Below are 20,608 nucleotides of genomic sequence, written 5' to 3'. Positions count from 1 at the left end.
TCATATTACAAGAAAGATGTTGAAATTTTAACACAGAGATAGGAAATTAAGGCGAAAGAAGAGATGATTGAATCAGGACGTGTGTGTAAAAAAGTATGATGAATATGATAGAAGCAAGTGGAAGAGAATGACAACTATGAAAATGATAAGGAAAAGGAGATGATGGGACCAACTTGAAGTTTCTATTGAGAACTTCTTAAATCTATACTAATATTATAAAGCTGAAGAGTTTGTTTGTATGGTTGAACGCGCTAATCTCAGGAACTACTGCTCCGATTTGAAAAATTCTTTCAGTGTTAGATAGCCCATTTATTGAGGAAGGCTATAGGCTATTATCCACGTAGTCCTACGAGAACGGGAACCACGCGGATAAAACCGCGCGGCGTCAGCTAGTTACTTGATAGTTACCTATGTGTGGCATGTAATGCACGTTTCTGTCTAGCGTAAGCACTGCTACGTCGAAGCGATCAGCTTGCGGGGTGAATTTGAACAGCGGGTGCACCTGGAAACGGAGGAGATATTTCTGAATAATATGTTACATCAGAATAAACAACACTTTCTGTTGCCGACCTGTTCCCTGTATTAGGCAATGATTATTTTATACTATAGATATGTTACGTGCCTACAAAATCACTCCAAAAAATTATCCGAATTTGGCGACTTTTTTTTGTTTATTTACATTATATATTTATGTATACAATACAGGGTGCCCCGTAAATACATACTCTACAGGATGATAGCTGATATCAAGGCCTACTAAAATAACGCAATATATGTCAGCCGAAATTTTACGGTTTCTAAGTTATATTGAATTTTTGTACAAAATACAAAAATTACTAACTTCAGTGCAATTTAGCTGTGTTGAAAAAATACATGAAAACGTTGATTTTATACTTGTAAATTATTTTTGAATAGTTGTTGCAAGTAATTAAAGTTTAAATTTTTCTACTGCAAAGAAAGTTTTTTCCAAAAAAACGGGGTTAATTATTTTTTTTATGTTTAACGATTTTTATTAACAATCTTTAAAATTTAATTAAATAATTAAAAAATCTTTCTTTGTGATGGGACGAAAGAGAGAGCGATATTTTCGATCCGCTGCTATTGATCACAATATGTAATTTTGTCTTCAAGAGATATGTTATGGCGCCTTAGACCATTAATAATGGTCTAAGTATGGCGCGCATGTGAGGCCTACTGGTTGACGGCGAAAGTTGACGATACCTTTCCATGTTATATGTGGTATGACCCTTATTAGGATGCACAAAAGGTACATACCTTGATGGTTCTGACACCGAAGGTATATGCCGGCAGCGGCTCGGCAGCAGAGTTGATGACGTAGTCGCCCAGCGTGACGCGAACGTGACGAGGCTGCGCGCGCGCCACGCAGTGTCCCGCCGTCACCACGTGGCGACGGGATATGAGGGAGCCGCCACATCTGGAATGATACGTATGGGGTCACAACTTAAGGCGATACGATTGCTCGTAATAATTAAGAAGAGCCTGGGTCACCAAGCTTTGCTCGGTATATTCTTTTTGGTACGATTTTAGTGCAAATTGAGTACCTATGACTTTAGTATAGCTAAGAGTAGATCGAGTTGTCGGCCTAGTATACCCCGCTAACTAAATTTCTTGAAAATTGTTGGACTCGGTTCCAAGATTTAGATTATATACTCGTATGTATATACATAATACTAGCCGCCGCTCTTTGTTGTTCCCATTCCAGTGAGTAAGTAACACCCACCCACACATACACACATACACCCACAATTAACTGTCTTTATAGTGGTAATTTTTTATTCAAAGTATTAGGTTTATAGATTAATGTATGTTTTACTTACGAGTAGGTATATTAGCAAAAAATTTATTTTAGTGACAAAAGCAACCACGAGCCTTTATGGTCGTTTATAGAAAAAAATATCTTAACAGCTATGAATATCTTAGCAATGAAAGAAATTACATTAAAATGATGAAATAAAATCTATTTTAGGGTGGTAATAAAGTAAAAAATATAATAATGAATTAATGAAATAAAAAGATCATTCGTTAAATAAATCGCCCAAAACAAGGTCACATTTCGCAAAAATTTACCCAGCAGGTGATGTGAAAATAAAAGTACAATATTGGTACATATAAAATAAATATAAAAGAAAATAAATGAAATAAATAATCTGCCCAAAAGAAGGTCACGTTTGGCAATATTTTACCCAACTTCCAGAAGTAGGTGCTGTGAAAACAATAGAACATTTGATTTGGTATATCTAATATAAAATAGCTGCTGCTGCTGTGAGCTGTGATAGCCCAGTGGATATGACCTCTGCCTCCGATTCCGGAGGGTGTGGGTTCGAATCCGGTCCGGGGCATGCACCTCCAACTTTTCAGTTGTGTGCATTTTAAGAAATTAAAAATCACATGTCTCAATCGGTGAAGGAAAACATCGTGAGGAAACCTGCATACCAGAGAATTATCCTAATTCTCGGCGTGTGTGAAGTCTGCCAATCCGCATTGGGCCAGCGTGGTGGACTATTGGCCTAACCCCTCTCATTCTGAGAGGAGACTCGAGCTCAGCAGTGAGCCGAATATGGGTTGATGATATATAATATAAAATAAATGAAATTAATAAATAGCCCAAAACAAGGTCACATTTGACAATATTTTAGCCAACTTCCAGAAGTAGGTGCTGTGAAAACAATAGAACATTTGATTTGGTATACCTAATATAAAATAAATGAAATAAATAAATAGCCCAAAACAAGGTCACATTTGACAATATTTTGGCCAATTACCAGAAGTAGACGCTGTGAAAACAATCGTAGGTACGTTTAAAAGATTTCTAGCATGCAAGCGTTGCACAAATATATCTGGGTTGCCGCTTACCATATAATAGACATTGCCATGAATGGCGTAATGAAAAAAATGGCTTGTTATTGTGATATGTGTGTAGTAATCTTATTAACTTAGGCCTCGGATATAAGAGCTAACGGCCTTTCGATATTTGTACATCTCTTTGAAAACGGCTCTTTTTACAAAAATAAACAATATTATAAAAAATAATTACGTAGATAAGTATATTAAATTATCTGGTACAGAGTGCGTTGTGCATAAAAATCAACAAAGTTTGTAGATTTATTTATGCTGATAAATTTTGTTAGAAGGCTTAACCGCTTGGCGTTCAGCAGGCTTTGCCGATGATAAAACACTGCTAGTCAGCTTACTTACCTGCAGTGGTGTGCACAAGGCTTTTAACTAAGGTAGGAACTATACGTATAATTTATACAAAACGTAAAATTCCTTTTTCAATACAAGTTCGTAATGAGTGCTCAGGGTAGGCGATGCATCTATTAAATGCATGCCACTGCTTACCTGACAATTATAAATTCCTAAATTGACCCGAGTGGAGAATCGGAACCACAACTTCCAGTTACATACATTTTATTTACATGAATACATCATGCAAGTTTTAGTGCATCCTACTTAAAGCTATATGCAAAATCTAAGCGGAAACGGAAATTCCATCTGTTAAGCACACCAAGAATATACAAGAGGTATGTGCGAAAGTTTGTACGTAAGTTGAAAAACGAAAACCCTACTTACATTATTGAAAAGAAGTAGGCGTCACTAGTTTTCAAAATGCACAAAGTATGGAGAGGGGTGGACATATACCTAAGAACCGAAACAGTACGAATACTCGTAGTGTTAAACAGGATATTCGTTTCAGTCAATGGTCTTACTTAACATACTTCTTATGATGCTCTTTGGTCGGATACAGAAAACAGTTAACCTTGAGATGGATTGTGATTGTTCTTCACTCTGGAGCCATGACCATGCTTGAGCAAACGGATGAGTAGATTTTTTAAATAGTGATTTTTAGATATTTTGTTTATCAACACTGTTCAATAAAAAAATATATAGATAAATGAGAAAGAGAAAAATAAAATAAATATTCAGGGAATATTCAAAACCTAAGTATATGCTAAAAATCAGTTTAAAAACTCGGAAAAAATTGTCAAGCAAAATAATTGTTTCAAAGAAGAGGAAACAAACAATACCAATCGAAGAAAGTATTTTCTGTAAATAAACATTTCCACCAAAATCTTGTGTCATCTGTTATTAAACACACAATGAATACTATTTATTTACAAAATACTAAAACTAATAAAATTATAATATACTCAATCAAGGAAGTAATTTCAACTTAAAGAAACAATTCTACCAAAACCTTTTTTGGTCTACCAGTAGAGATATAATTACTACCATTTATTTACAAAATGCAACAAAATATGTAACATAGACAATAGACATACTCCACAATTACATTCCCAATCTACAACATGCTATGTCTTTCGCACATTTACCTCTCTATCCAACACTGCTTCCAACCGATAAGCTCGAAAATCGACATAAGCATATTGCATCTGAAATGTTAATATATTAATTTTAGTATTAGTCGTGTTAAATGTGTAATTTTCTACCAAAACAGTAGCTTTATTAAAAAAAAATACAAGCAAGTACTTCATTAAATTGAAGTTAAAATTGTCGGGTTTTCATTTGGTAGTATCTAGGAGTCTTAAAATTTTTTGGAATATGTTTAAGGTAACATTTTACGAAAGCACTACTATTTTGGTAGACATTTTAAACAACGCAACAACTACTTGCGTTTTGAGTTAAATTTTGCAAATAATTTAATTATTTTAGTAACAATATATTAATTAAATTATATACAGGATTATCAATTAAATTACATGTTGAAAAAATTAATAAAACACAAAATATGACACCATTAAAAAACTAAGTAGTTAGTTAAAACACTGGTTAGATTATGTTAGTTTAATTTTAGTGTTAATTTTACATGTTTTATTTATGGATACACAAATTAAAACCTTAATAGCTCAACGGTAAAATGGCCAGGTACACCCCGAACGGTCATGGATTCGATCCCATTCTTAATTATTAAATTTCAATTCATTAGAGTGGAAAAGTCATCATCATCATCATTACCAGCCAATTTCAACGGCCCACTAATGAGCCAGACCTCCTTCTGGAAACGCTGCTCCAATACATGGCAGCGTAGTGTGATAACGTTAAATTCATTAACGATCACTATCAGATGTTAATGATAACGACCTGGACCGTAAGCCCATCAACATTCCAATCGAGACCCACCCACCCAGGACATCGAGATCCGAAACCACTAACCACTGGAGCAGCAAGACAGTTTAGCGTAGTTCTGTTTAATTTATCCAAAGTCCCCGAGTTAGGGAACAGTTGGCTGGTGAATTGAGACAAGACTATAACCTGGAGGAGCCGATCCTGATGTAGGCCTGCCAGGGGAAGGTGCCGAAGCCCGCGTCGTCCCCGCCCACTATCCGCCGCTGGGCGGTCTGCTTGCCCACCGCCACTCCACAGCCTGGAACAAACAGATCAATGTTTGAGATACAATCAAACAAACAAAAAATTTTAATAAAAATTAAACCGACTTCTAATTTAAAAATTAACCTAAACTAAAAAGCAAAAATAACATCTTAGCAATGTGCTACCTTCTGATCAGTTTGAAGGCGGTGCCAAGCCAATGATGTTTTTATTCAAGCCGTTCAGTTTACAAAATTTCTGTAGTGCTTTCAGAAACAGCTTTAAACACGACACTGGATTGGCACCTCCTTCAAACTGATGAGAAGGTAGGTAAGATAAGTAAGATGTAATTTTTTGCTTTTTAGTTTAGGTAAATTTTTGTTAGCTTATAATAAAGTTTGTATATAAATAACTAGCGGACTCGCTCAAGCTTCGCTTTGACTTATTAATTTATTTATTTGCACTTCTTCCCTATCCCTACCTTACACTACCATACTCCTACCCCTACCCCTACCCTACCCCTACCCTACCTCTACTCTACCCCTACCCTACCCTACCCTACAACTACCCTACCACTACCCTACCCCTACCCTATCCCTATAGCATAAACCTACCCTACCACTACCCTACCCTACCCCTACCCTACCCCTACCCTACCCCTACCCTACCCCTACCCTACCCCTACCCTACCCCTACCCTACCCCTACCCTACCCCTACCCTACCCCTACCCTACCCCTACCCTACCCCTACCCTACCCCTACCCTACCCTACCCCTACCCTACCCCTACCCTACCACTACCCTACCCCTACCCTACCCCTACCCTACCCTACCCCTACCCTACCCCTACCCTACCACTACCCTATCCCTACCCTACCCCTACCCTACCCCTACCCTACCCCTACCCTACCCCTACCCTACCCCTACCCTACCCCTACCCTACCCCTACCCTACCCCTACCCTACCCCTACCCTACCCCTACCCTATCCCTATACCATACCCCTACCCTACCACTACCCTATCCTAGGATTTAGGGGTTTGAAAAATAGATGTTGGCCGATTCTCAGACCTACTGAATATGCGCAAAAAATTTCATCAAAATCGGTCGAGCCGTTTCGGAGGAGTTCAAGTTCGAACACCGCGACACGAGAATTTTATATATTAGATATCAGACACCCGCGACTTCATTCTCCTTGGAATTTGCACTTGGACCTAGCATTTATTTTATTTATTATGATTATGATTTAGCCTTCTATAAAAGCGGAATACCCCTGCATTAATTGTTTTATAAAGTATCTCAAAAGGATTAATTAGCAAGCGTTTTATATGAAAACATTCAGACGGCATGACCTTTTCTAATACTTCCAACAATTATCATCATATTTCAACCGATTTACAAAAAAAAATGACATATTAATATTTGAACCTTCCTTATAAAGGCTCATTCGATCAGCAATTTTTGAGTTTATCGTGAACAGACAGACAAATAGACGTTAAGCGGAGTTTGTTTTATAATATGTATAAGTACATATCATTAAATAGTGTAATGACTAACGTAATTATAGAGAACTAGCCGACGCCCGCGACTTCGTCCGCGTTAAACTCGATGTAAACTTTCAACTACCCCTATCCTACCCCTACCCTACCCCTAGCCTACCCTTACCCTACCCCTACCCCTACCCTACTCCTACCTACCCCTACCCTACTTTTCTGGTTGATTTTTTACACCTTGTGTCCGAAAAACCCAAATATCTTACGGAACCCTATTTTTTCCAAAATAAAATTTAGCCTATGTTACTTGTGGATAATGTAGCTTTCGAATGGTGAAAGAATTTTTAAAATCGGTCCAGTAGTTTTTGAGCCTATTCATTACAATCAAACAAACAAACAAACATACAAACAAAGTTTTCCTCTTTATAATATTATTATAGTATAGATATAGATGATTGATTATAATTACAGTATTGAGTAGTAGTACTACCTTGCGGGGTTTCTTTCTTTTCTTCCGTCTTCGCCTTTAGTTTCGGCGCCCGAATGTTTCGCTTTCCGACACCATTGTTCAATATTAAAAGAACAATATACGATATGATAAATATGTGATAATTTATGGTCATTTCGAAATTATTTGTGTTTTAATTTTAACATTTTTTGTAAACACCTTTAGACCGACCTAATTTATATTTTTTTCGGTAAATATGGCGTTTGTTTGGATTATTAAAATTCAAATTAAGTTTTTAGTAATCACAATACTTTCATTTTGAATCCTCAATTCATTGTTTTGTAAAACAATTATTAGATAAATAAACTATGGTTATAACTATAAGCAACGTCACAAACTTAAACTTAAAATTTCGAGTACAAAGATTTTGATCTCGCAAATAATTCAGTCAGTTTTTTTGTTATCACCATCACATACCTTATTCATAAATAAATATACAAAAATATATGCATATAACACTACGTAAACGTAACTTAACACTACTTTTTGTTAAGGCTTCATTTAACTTTCAGTTAAAAAACCACGGGCTACGTATGAATTTATTTTTTACGGAGGAAGCTCCAATAACAAAGTCGATCAACACCGAAATTGCGTCCGTAACACAGTTATAATAAAACCGTACTGAATACTGGATCTGAGTAAATTATATAATAACAGGTTCGTAATGTAAAGGAAGTGTACATACTACATATATTACTTAATGCATTTCGGCTTGCATTACGGAAGTGAGTGAACTAGTTCTTTTTCGTATATCGCATTACATTAATTATGTATGTAGGCTTTCAACACTTCATCAAGCTGGTAAAGTCGCCTATAATATTAAGGGTAAGTCTCACTACCTTCTGATAATAATTTAGTGACTTTTTTTTATTCATAATAGACTTGCGCTTGACTACAATCATGCCTGGTGGAAAGCAATGATGAGGCCTAGATTGGAGCGCGCTTGCCTAGAAAATGCTTATTCACACTTGTCTTGAAGGTGCACAAATCATAAGTGTTAGGAAACACAGAAGCCGGAAGGGCATTCTACATCTTCGCTGTTCTAAGTCTTCTATGCTAATATTATAAAGAGGTAGGTAGTAGTAGGTAGTATTGTAGGGGGTAATCTCTGTATCTACTGAACCGATTTTGAAATTTTTTTCACTAATAGAATGCCACGTTATTTGTGAGTGTCAAAGACATTCGTATTTATACCTGTATTCTCACGGGAAGGGTAACTCAGCAAGTGAAACCGCAGGGCGTCGACTAGTTTGACATAAAGTAAAAAAGTGGTACAAATTACGTATAGGCTATACGATACTGATCTGAAAGTGGTGGTGGCCCTTATTCTTTTTATACGGTACAAACGGTAGCTATCCGAGAAACGTTGTACCTATTGTCTTAACTTACTCTTTGGCAAATCCTTTTATTTTTCATGAAAACGTCGTCATTTGGTATGGTAGGATCCAATAAAATTTCATACCAATCAATAAAATTAGATCCAAATCGGTTCATTTGTTTAGAAGGTGAGTGACTTTGGTGACAAATACGTACATACGTACGTATACTTGCAGTTACGCTAAATTAAGTAGCAGTCTACAGTGAAATTGCTCACATAAAAGAAAAGGTGTGTGTTACGTGGTAGGTGGGCATAGTCGAATTTAGAGGCAGTGGTCGCAGGGCTTGAACCTGCAGCGCGCGAGACCGTAAGTACTTTGAACATTTCAGTATCTGGATCCTACAAACCTGCTCCCCGAAACCACCACCTCTACTCTAACTCTAACTCTCTTTATAGCCTCAATAGCTCAACGGTAAGAGCGGTTGGACTCATCACCGAGGGGTGGTGGTTCAATCCCCGCCCGTTGGTATATTGTCGTACCCACTTCTAGCATAGTTGACTCGTTGGAGAGGAATGGGAATATTGATTATATTAAAAAAAAGGTATAGCTAATATTCTTTAATAAAAAAAAAAACTATAATGCGGTTATGGCAAACCATAAGGTATGTCCATCGCGTAAGAACTTAAAAAAAATACTTACTTAGCCTCAGAGTAAGCGTATAGTCTGTATTATGGTTACTACGATAGCGGATTTTATTTATATACTACACTAGCTCACGCCACGTGGTTTCACCCGCGTGGTTCCCGTTCCCGTAGGAGTACGAGAATAATATTATAGCCTCTAGCCTTCCTCGATAAATGGGCTATCTAACATTGAAAGAATTTTTCATATCGGACCAGTAGTTCCTGAGATTAGCGCGTTCAATAAAACAAGCAAACAAACAAACTCTTCAGTTTTATACATATATTAGTATAGATATAGATATAAAGAAATATATCTATATATAGACGTATATTCACACCCGAATACTGAAAACAACCATGCTCATCAAACAATTATTTTCCATTTCTGGGAATCGAACCCACTCGGCCACCGGCCTCGGATACAGAAAGAAGGGTCGCTACCCACTGCGCCACGCCAAGTTATTGTTTGAAACAAAAAAAGAGTTCAAACTGATAAGAGTGCATACAATTTACTAAAAAAGTAGGTGTTAACAGAAAAAACTTACATAACATCAATCACCTGGGTAAATTGAATAGCACCGATTTGTTCCGGCCTCACATACTGTTTGTTTCCTAGTTTCTCGGTCAATTGCGTGTTAGTTTTTAATTGATTTGTTTTTTGGGTCACATTAATAAACGTTGTCTTCCATATACATCTAGCATAAATAATAAATAACAAATAAGCATGCAAACGGTATATAAATAAGCAAACATATCAGAGTATTTTCTTAATTCCCTGGGTGTGTGAAATCTGCCAAACCGCATTAGGCCAGCGTGGTGGACTATTGGCCTTTTAAATCAACTGAGAAATGTCATCTACGTACTGTATGATATCCACGAAGGGATGTTAATAGGCATCGGATGACAACTGTTACATGCAATCTCAATTTCGTATATGTCAGCTAACTTGTCAAAGATAGTGAATTAGCTTATGTTACGAGGGCCTACGAGTTCCATCTAACAAACTATAAATATACTAAACTATCTATATGTTATTATAAACATTGTCTGTTGTTTGCTGATAATAATTCTTCAATGTCATGATTACAGTTTTTCGTTTATAAGATACTGATTTGACTAAACCTAAAGATTCTATCTTTAGCTTTATTATTTAAACTCAGATTAAAGTAAACTATTTACATTTTATAATTAATTTAAATATTATAATGATATTAATTTCATAATGTTAGACTAAGCCGTAAAACTGTTTAATTAAAAAGTAGTTGTAAGATACAGAAACCATTTTGAATTGTAAAACTGTTTGAGTCATAGTCGGTAATTATTTTGTCGTCTGGTAGTCAGTCGAGCGCGATCTTTGTTGGTGATAATACACTTGTTGGAACTATACGAAGATTTTCATTGCTGAATACACATTCCTGACGTCACGCTGCCCGTCTCAGTAATACTTACATATGGAGTTACGACTATATTAGCTTTGGCAGGTACTAGGTTTTTCAAGGTGCATCACCATCACCATCAATCATCGAAGTTGAACGCGTATTTTTTCAACTTTTCTACGGGATTATATTAGACTATTCCGTGAGAATACGGGGATACATATTATGACACTCACAGATGACATGGCTTTCTAGTGGCAGAAGAATTTTCAACATCGGTTTAGTAGATTCAGTGATTACCCCAAACATTTACCTCTTTATAATATTAGTAAAGATAGCATTCTATATTAACTTTTTTTTCTTCTGTCACCAGTCGAGGCTGTAAAGCAGCTATCGCCGTTATTAAAAACTATAAATGTTTTTTTATCAAAACTAGCCGCGGTGAAATGATTCAGTAAAATTTTTTGGCACTGCGACTACATGGTCTCCACAGCAAAAGGTACAGATATATTAGAGAGGCATACTTGAGCCACTTACTTAACATAACACTTACTTAACTTAACTTAGTAACAATATATTAAACGGTGTTTTTTTTTGCAATCCCACCATGGTTCAAACTCTACTTGCCTGCTATATACAGATAATAGGAATTTTAAATAAATAAAGATAACTAAAAGAAAATTTAGTATCTGACTTTAAAAACATAGTTACTGTAACCCGAATTCCTAGCTATCGGAACCGAGGGCGAATGCTAGTTAGCTACAAGGAAGGTGAAAGATGGTTCAAACTTGAACTTTCTCGGTTTGCGGTTATCGCGGTTGACTTAGGGCACGAGGAAAAGGAAGAAAGCGAACACTTATGCGTCAATGCGAATATTAATCTGTTACTCGTATTTACGGGTATAGCCGTGATAGCCCAGTGGATGTGACCTCTGCCTCCGATTCCACAGGGTGTAGATTCGAATCCGGTCTGGGCAATCACCTCCAACTTTTCAGATAAGTGCATATCACGTGTCTCAAACAATGAACGAAATACATCGTGAGGAAACCTACATATCTGAGAATTTTCTTATTTCTCTGCGTGTGTGAAGGCTGCCAATCCTCATTGGGCTAGCGTGTGGATTATATTTTGGCCTAAACCCTCTCATTCTGAGAGGAGACTCGAACTCGGCATTTCAAAATTTTGAGCCGAATATGGGTTGAAAGGACTCGTATATAGGTATCTATATCTATCGTTGGTCCAGTTTACTCTACGTGGTTTGGCTTGACGAGATCCTGGGTTCGAATCTCAACCTGTTCCAGGACTCGAACCTAAGACCATGTGATCCAAAGCTACATGGGATAACCACTGGATTAACGAGGTAGTCGACGCGTACAAGGTTCATTATTATCTTTTACAACTCATTTTCGGCTCAGTGTTGACCACGAGTCTCCAATAAGAAGGGTTACGCTAATAGTCCACCACGCTGGCCTAAAGCGGATTCATCATTATCAGCCGATGGATGTCCACTGGTGGACATTGGCCTCTTGCATGGACCTCCAAGCACTACAGGTCTCAAGCCGTCAGCATCCAGCGGCTCCCTGCAACCCGCTAGATATCCTAGGTCCACCTAGTTTGGGGGTCCGACCAACACTGCGCTTTCCGGTGCGGGGTCGCCATTCCAGCACCTTGGGACCCCAACGTCCATCTCTGAAGATTCTCAAGGTATGCCGGTTTCCTCACGACGTTTTTCCGTCTCTATTTGAGGCACGTGATATTTAATTTCTTATAATGCACATTAACTGATTTATTGGAGGTTCTTGCTCCAGACCGGATTGAAACTTACGCCCTGCGAATCAAAAATCCACTGGGCTATCACGGCTCCATACAAGGTTACCAAGCGCTAAGAATCGTCGCGCGATCTGCATTTAATTTTTTCTTGAAAATAACCGTCCGCTGCAACCACGTGGTAATTTTAATTGGGTCGAGAGAGAAAGGAAAACTGTGGTAGCAATTAAATATTGACAAAAGATTAACTTACTTTTTCTGGCCACATTCCATCTGTTATCCGTCACAGATTAAACAGACGTTGTCTTACTCGTTATTTAATGCCATTTCTGACTCACTGTACCCTACCTACCTACTTTTCCCATTTTCTGTGGTTTTTTTGTAAGCGATATGATTATTAATTTACTATGAAAAATCACACAACCGGGTATGCCCGAGTTGTCTCAGTCAGTTTCAGTTGCAAGAACTAGCTCATGACTAAGGGCCCCATAAGGGTTCGAAATTAGTCGGGCATACTCTGACGTTGTATAACGTGAGTTTTAGCCATGTTTTACACTAATTTAATATGAATAACACTCATTATGAACATTTATCATTATGAACCCATATTCGGCTCACTGCTGAGCTCGAGTCTCCTCTCAGAATGAGAGGGGTTAGGCCAATAGACCACCACGCTGGCCCAATGCGGATTGGCAGACTTCACACACGCAGAGAATTAAGAAAATTCTCAGGTATGCTTTTCTTTTTCTTTCACCGTTAGAGACACGTGATATTTATTTTTTTAAAATACACACAACCACACACAACAATAATAAGTTGGAGGTGCATGCCCCGGACCGGATTGGAATCCACACCCTCATCAAAGCGTATGCAGGTTTCCTCACGATGTTTTTCTTCACCGATTGAGATACTTGATATTTAATTTCTTAAAATGCACACAACTGAAAAGTTGAAGGTGCATGCCCCGGACCGGATTTTAACCCACACCTTACGGAATCGGAGGCAGAGGTCATATCCACTGGGCTCTTTAAATCACCTACTTGAAATTTCCAAATTTGTTTGAATTTGCAAAGTAGATAACGTAACATGTACTTAGTCGAGGGTACTATACAATAATTGATGAGTTCCTTAATGATAAGTGCTCGGAGACCATTGGATCAGTTTCCACCTTCACACAGGAAGTAAAACTATACGAAATTGTGATAATATTATAAATTGTAAATTATAACACTGTATGATTAATTAAACAGAGCAACTGTTGAGTTTTTTGCCAGCTATTCTCAGCAAACCCTGCCTTCCGAACCGGTGGTAGAGTCTTTACTAATAGTCAACCCTGATGTTACAAAAGTGCTTGTAAACTAAGCCTTCTTGAAATAAATGAATTGTGATTTTTTTATTTTGACTGTATAATATAAAATAAGTTACTATTAGGTACTACTTTTTTTTCACTGGGAAATGCTTCTAAGCATCAACCATAAAAGCCAGCGAAACCGAGCTAATCTATGAATTTATGAAGTGCCAGCTTTGTTAAGATTACAAATAAAAGAAGCTATAGAATAAAAGAAAAATGATATATTGTCATATCAACATTATATACACAAAACCCATGTTTATACAAAACATTATGATAAACCAAGGAAACCCCATCGTGCTTGATGGCAAACTACCGTGAAATTATAGACAAAAGTGGGTAGATGTTTACGCAACACAATATTATATAGTAACCGAGGACGGTCGAAAATTGTACATTTTTAGAGATCTTTTGGTAAATTTACAAAAAAAATCAGCTTTTGAAGTTCTAATTTTACGAATCCGATCCGAGCATATTAAAATTGTTACATTTCTGATTACTAATTCATTAATAATTCAAATCACAGTTAAGTGTGAAACCTTAAACCTTAAACTCTATTTTACCATTTGAAATTGCAGGAAAATACTACCAAATTCAATATTAAGTAAGTATTATCTTAATAATGAAATCTTGTTGAGTCAATATTTCTGAGTAAAAAGTGAGTCGACGGTAAGTAATTAGATCCGGGTGTACTAATTGCCACTGAATTCGTCATATTATTGCGGGAAAGGAGATGTTCCAAAATTGTATGGAGCCCAGGATCAGTCATTGTACCCTGGCGGAAATAAAAGAAAATATTTTTTTAAACTTTTTTTGATTATAGAAATTTACGAATTTACTTTACTTCTTTCGAAATAATATTCATTCTATCCCAATAAATGCAACACCATTATGGGTAATAATGGCGGATTGATGACGTTTTCAATGCAGTAGTCGTTTTGACGTTTGCTGTCAATTGTCAGGTCATAGTTTCTCTAAGGGCGCCATATTGATATATAACTCAAAAACTTGGGTTTTAATTTTATTTGATTCTTTTTATTTAGTTAGATTTATTCAATTATTTAGATTTTACTAAAATCCTTGTATTTTTAAAATTTCAATGGACCTGAAATGGACCATCTCCTTTCATAATTAATTTTTGTTGTTCCACAATCTAGCAGATACTAGCTTAATATGTCTGCCTTTTGGAAAATTGTTATTATTTAGTTCCTCGATAGCTCAATGGTAAAGAGGACTGAGTAACCCACCCACTCCCAATAATCTTTTCCAATGACTTTCCGCCTTTGAAATAGGAATATTGGTCATATTTAAACGATGGCATATATTCTTTAAAAATATACAAATTAAGTAATTATTTTACTTTAATTTTAAATAGGACAGGTATCTTTTCTTATTTCACTATGTTGTAATACGTAGTATAGATTGAGTTTTAATTTCATCACATTCAAGAAAAGAGATAGGTAGATACGCCAAGGACACGGGCAGTTTGCTCATAACAAAGCCTCTTGCCCTCCCCCCTGTTCATTCCCCTAGTAGTGAAAGTACCGGATGCATGTAAGCGAACCATATGCGATTGGCATTATTGGGTGAACTGATTTATAGTATGCGCATTATCATCTGAGTCGTCCGGTCATAAAAGTCAAAAAAGATAGGAATGTGCAGCGCGCCTACCTGCGCACCCTAATTATCGATAAACGGCTACCTGCGCACGTGCTAATGATGAGTCAATAATGATTTGGACGATTCTGATTGGTCGGTTTCTAATGTAATTGCATTGCGTATTTTTTTTGCTATAAATGTGTTTACTGCAATTAAATAAATACATTCATGTGTTACTCGTTGCGCACTATGGATACTAATATATAATAAATTTGGCAGAAGACGAAGATTCTGATGATGAAGACTCAGATGAAGATTAATTTTATTTAGTTAATAATTATATAATATGAAATATGTATTATATTAAATCAAATATTGTTAATTTTTTTAATTTTGTGAACAAGATACGATAATAAACTTTACTTATCGATAATATGTCTTTCATTGTTACACCCTTCACTAGACGGCTCCATAAGACCCATAAGTGCAAGCGAGATAGATATAGAGAAATGATTTATGGCCCTAAGACTCAGTTGTTAATGCTATTAGTATAGCTGTGTAGGACATCTCAAGTATAAAACATCTTTTTTTATTCTTTACAAGTTAGCTCTTGACTACAATCTCACCTGATGGTAAGTGATGATGCAATCTAAGATGAAAGCGGTCTAACTTATTAGGAGGAGGATGAAAATCTATACCCCTTTTGGTTTCTACACGACATCTTACCGGAACGCTAAATAGCTTCGCGGTACGTCTTTGCCGGTAGGGTGGTAACTAGCCACGGCCGAAGCCTCCCACCAGCCAGACCTGGATCAATTAAGAAAACCCAGCCGGAGATCGAACCCAGGACCTCTGTCTTGTAAATCCACCGCGCATACCACTGCGCCACGGAGGCCGTCTGTTTGATGCCATTAAAGATCCAATAACGTAACAGTGGGTAACTTCAGTTGTGTATAATAATAATAATAATTATATAATGAGCCCATGTAAAAAGGAAGCTAGTCTATAGCATTATAATGAGTGTAAGTGGGTAGGAACTGTTAATATTCATATATTCTGTGCATTTAGTGTCCTTGGACTGACGACCTTGATATAGCTATTAAAGTTAGTGTATAGTTATATTTTGGCAACTATAGATCGTTGCAAAGTCCGCATACTATTTATTTTAGTTCCAATGACAAGTTTACCTACTTTATAAAAACCTATCTATTCTTCTACACGAATATTATAAAGCTGTGATTGCCTAGTGGATATGACCTCTGCCTCAGATTCCGGAGGGAGTGGGTTCGAATCCGGTCCGCGGCATGCAACCAACTTGTCAGTTGTGTGCATTTTAAGAAATTAAATATCACGTGTCTCAAACGGTGAAGGAAAAACATTTTTTTCTTTTATGATGAGAGCACTGATATTAGAAATGATGTAAACTTGCTTGCATATGTTTTTTATTTTGTTTACCTCTGCCTTCGCACACGACATACAGGTGAAGTAATATTTGAAGTATTGAACAACTTTATTCCACTCATGAAATTACTTGTGACAAGTTTGTGGCAGTTAGTACCGACGGTGCTCGGACTATGACCGGGACACTGTTTATTTTATTAAGGGGGTCCGTGAAAACTGTGCTTGATTTCCTAGGGGTCCGTGGCTGAAAAAGGTTGGGAAACGCTGGCCTATAGCAACTGAGGATAGTGTAGCTTTCCAACAGTGAAAGAATTTTTCAAATCGGTTGTTTAGTTCCAGAGCCTATTCAAAACATACAGACAAACAATCAAATCTTTCCTCTTTTTATTATACGTATAGATGAGTATGTACAAAAGCGAAAGGTCACTCAACGAAATATCGAAAACTGCTTGACGTACAAAGATGAAATTTGGCATGGAGGTAATTTATAGATAATGGACGTCCGCTAAGAACAGATTTTGCGACAGGGTTTTTTAAAGAGGTTATAGGGCCGAAGAAGTATAAGGTCTCCGCTAGTACCTATTCTTTAAAAAACTTTGTTGATGCGATGATGTTAAGTGGTTAACAACGATGCTATGCTTTTTGACGGCCTCCGTGGCGCAGTGGTATGCGCGGTGGATTTATCATTTACAAGACGGTCCTGGGTTCGATCCCCGGCTGGGCTGATTGACGTTTTATTAATTAGTTCAGGTCTGGCTGGCGGGAGTCTTCCGCCGAGGCTAGTTACCATCCTATCGACAAATACGTATCACCAAGCGATTTAGCGTTCCGGTATGATGTCGTGTAGAAACCTATAGGGGTGTGGATTTTCATCCTCCTCCTAACAAGTTATCTCGCTACCATCTTAGATTGCATCATCACTTACCATTAGGTGAGATTGTAGTCAAGGGCTAACTTGTAATGAATAATAAAAAAAAAGTTGGTTGTCTGTAAAGTCGGTTTATTGACGATAGTTGAACGCGACAGCGTCACAAGAAAATACTGATGGAATGGCTGCATTTTTCAAAAGAAAATGTTCGTTTACTAAAATACTGTTTAATAATCTTCATAGACCAGAATATACTTTATTTCTTGTAAAAAAAGTTGGCAACCCTAGAGCGAGGGAACGACGCATGACGTCATCTTTTTTTGAGTGTGCAGCCGGCTCCATCGAATTATAAGACGTTGTCACGTCAAAAAAAAACAATTTAACTCTGTATCTATAGACCACCCAGTTTCCGGTCACTCTGACATAACACATTACCTACATAAATTCTATAAGTTGGTCAAACACCCGCTTTCTACTGGCGCGTGACATAATATATGTATATGTTGGAGTTACTTAACACTTTGTATACATCCAGCGAGTATAAACAAGCAATGTATGTCAATTTGAACGGGGCCTGAATATTTAATTGGTTTGTGTACTAATTAATTATCTCTTTAATTGGAATTGTTTGACTTTAAGTAACTTTTGTGTACAATTAAGTACCTACTTACTTTATATGTGAAACTTCTTATGTTAATGTTGGTTTTTGAAGTCAATACGGCATTTTGCTTTCAAAGTGAGATGCATTTTAGAAAATGGATTAAAATGATATTGCAAAGATTTGTAAAGCTTTATCTAAAACAAAGTTAGGTAGTGTTTGGCTTTAAGGTGTTGGGTTTTAAGGGTCCAGCCCCCCTAGCCAAGTGGCACGTCGATTCTCTTTCTACGATCGCTAACGCTTCGAAAACTAGGAAGATCTATGGGAATGACACTTGCTATCGGCAGGTCACGTGATCAAGATCTGTCATTGCCATACATTTTTCTAGTTTTCGAAGCGTTTGCAATCGTAGAAAGAGAATCGACGTGCCACTTGGCTAAGGAGGCAGATCTTAAATTGTTCAAGAATAAAACATATATTTTTCAGTGATGCATCATGGTACGATCACAAGACCTATCACAAAACCTATCTTTACCAGTGTTTTTCTAAAGGTTGCCACGAACCTAAGTTACGCGACTGGGGACAAAATCGAAATCATCAATGGAAAGCTACATTATCAGCGAGTAACACATACTATATTTTATCACCGTATGCAAACGGAAACGGCAACTACGTTGGTGATACAACGGGGCTTCTGATAGTCGTATAAAATGAAAACAACAGACTGTTGTGTGTGCGATCACCTTAACACTCATCCACGGATTTGTTGCAACACTCGTGACTCACTCACCGTTACGTGAACACTTCCTTACGCATCCGATCCGATGATTGCCAATACACCTAACATTGGCGCGACCTACTTACTACTTTTGTTAAACGACTCGTTTTTGAATCGTATGGATATTGATAGTCCGAAGAAATCAAATATGTTTTCTGTGGCCATGCTCTTAGTGTCGCCGCACACGGGCTACATGCGACAGACACAAACGCCGCTACAAGAAGCAAGAAGGGGCCACAAAAGTAGCTGAAGCGCGCGACACCCACTTGTGGCCGGTGGTCAACTCTTGTGGTCGGTGGTTGCTACTTTTTTAACCCATACATGCATCATTAGTGCTTACCCTAATTAGCAACATTGTGCACGCAGCTGTGAACGAGTCATGACCAACGACTGAATGACAATACTTCTTCCATTTTATCATTTCGAAAATTTCTAAAACAAACAAAGAATTCGATGGCCGTGATTTAGATGTTATTTCGCTGAGAATAACAGAATCAATTATTCGCTGTTTGCTACTCAACTGAGGGCCTAGTGGCAGTTTGATACTGTGACTATCGCGTTAACGTGAACGCGAATTTATAAGGAATCGAAACAGCCCCATCTAGTGGCACTAATGCACAACTGTGTCAATTCCAGATAAATTCACGTTTACGTTAACGCGATAGTAACAGTATGAAAATATTGAAAACTCCCACTAGGCACACTGTTACTCAATATTTTTCTGTAGTTTGATACTTTGACCCGGGCTTGAACCTTGCACCTCAGACTATCGGTAGCCGTACAAGCAGACCACTAACAATGATGTAGTAAATAATACAACATTGCAGTTCTCTGCGAGGATCCACATAAAAAAAACAATAGATTGTATAACATAATATTACGTCTTAAACAATACAAATAATACCATTTTTTATGAATCCGTTAATTAAAATTTCTAATACAATTACTTGCACGGACACGCCTACTCTATTGTATGTTAAAATTCGGATTATAGCTGAGCTCACGTTAAAGATAGAGAAGCGGTCGCGGAAGCGATTCTATTCAGCGGAGCGGAGCGGATGCTTCATTTCCGATTAACTGGAAAACCCGAAAACTAGTGATTCGATAATAATAATAATATAAATATGAGTAACCTAAAGCGTTTTTAAATAATCTATTTGATTTAGTAAAGAGCAAGTATATGATGACCAGCAAGGCTTATTCACTATCTTTGACGTATGCTATACGTTTGACATATACGAAGTTGAGATTCTATGTAACACATGTCATCCAGTGCTTACTGGTGGATATCACACAGGAGGTAAATGGCATTTTGTCAATTGGTCTGATGTTTATTTTAATAGGTATAAAGACCAAAATAGAGAATAGGCCAAGCAGACCATGTCATTTTTAAACATGAAAGTTTTTCAGTCATACATCTCTTTCTCCATCCCACTCTACCCACCCGCTACCATACATGGGCATAAAAGGGTGTCGTTCGCCATACATAATAATAATAATAATAAATAATCTTTATTACCATAC

General features: G+C 37.1%; 1 protein-coding gene across 2 annotated transcripts in view; it reads right to left on the bottom strand.

The window, feature by feature from the left end:
* LOC112050031 (transmembrane protease serine 6) overlaps positions 1 to 20,608 on the bottom strand; it is a 47,851-nt gene that overhangs the window by 2,406 nt on the left and 24,837 nt on the right. The window contains exons 3-6 of one of the 2 annotated variants that reach the window (XM_052886942.1): positions 5,293 to 5,404; positions 4,353 to 4,412; positions 1,276 to 1,435; positions 409 to 502 (exon numbers count right to left, since the gene is read on the bottom strand). In XM_052886942.1, coding sequence (XP_052742902.1) covers positions 409 to 502; positions 1,276 to 1,435; positions 4,353 to 4,412; positions 5,293 to 5,404 — 426 coding nt within the window. The remainder of the gene's footprint in view (positions 1 to 408; positions 503 to 1,275; positions 1,436 to 4,352; positions 4,413 to 5,292; positions 5,405 to 20,608) is intronic. The other variant, XM_024088155.2, reaches the window with a different exon arrangement.

This window comes from Bicyclus anynana, chromosome 18, assembly GCF_947172395.1.
Source record: "Bicyclus anynana chromosome 18, ilBicAnyn1.1, whole genome shotgun sequence".
NCBI lineage: Eukaryota > Metazoa > Arthropoda > Insecta > Lepidoptera > Nymphalidae > Bicyclus > Bicyclus anynana.
This window is presented reverse-complemented; position numbering and strand designations above follow the sequence as displayed.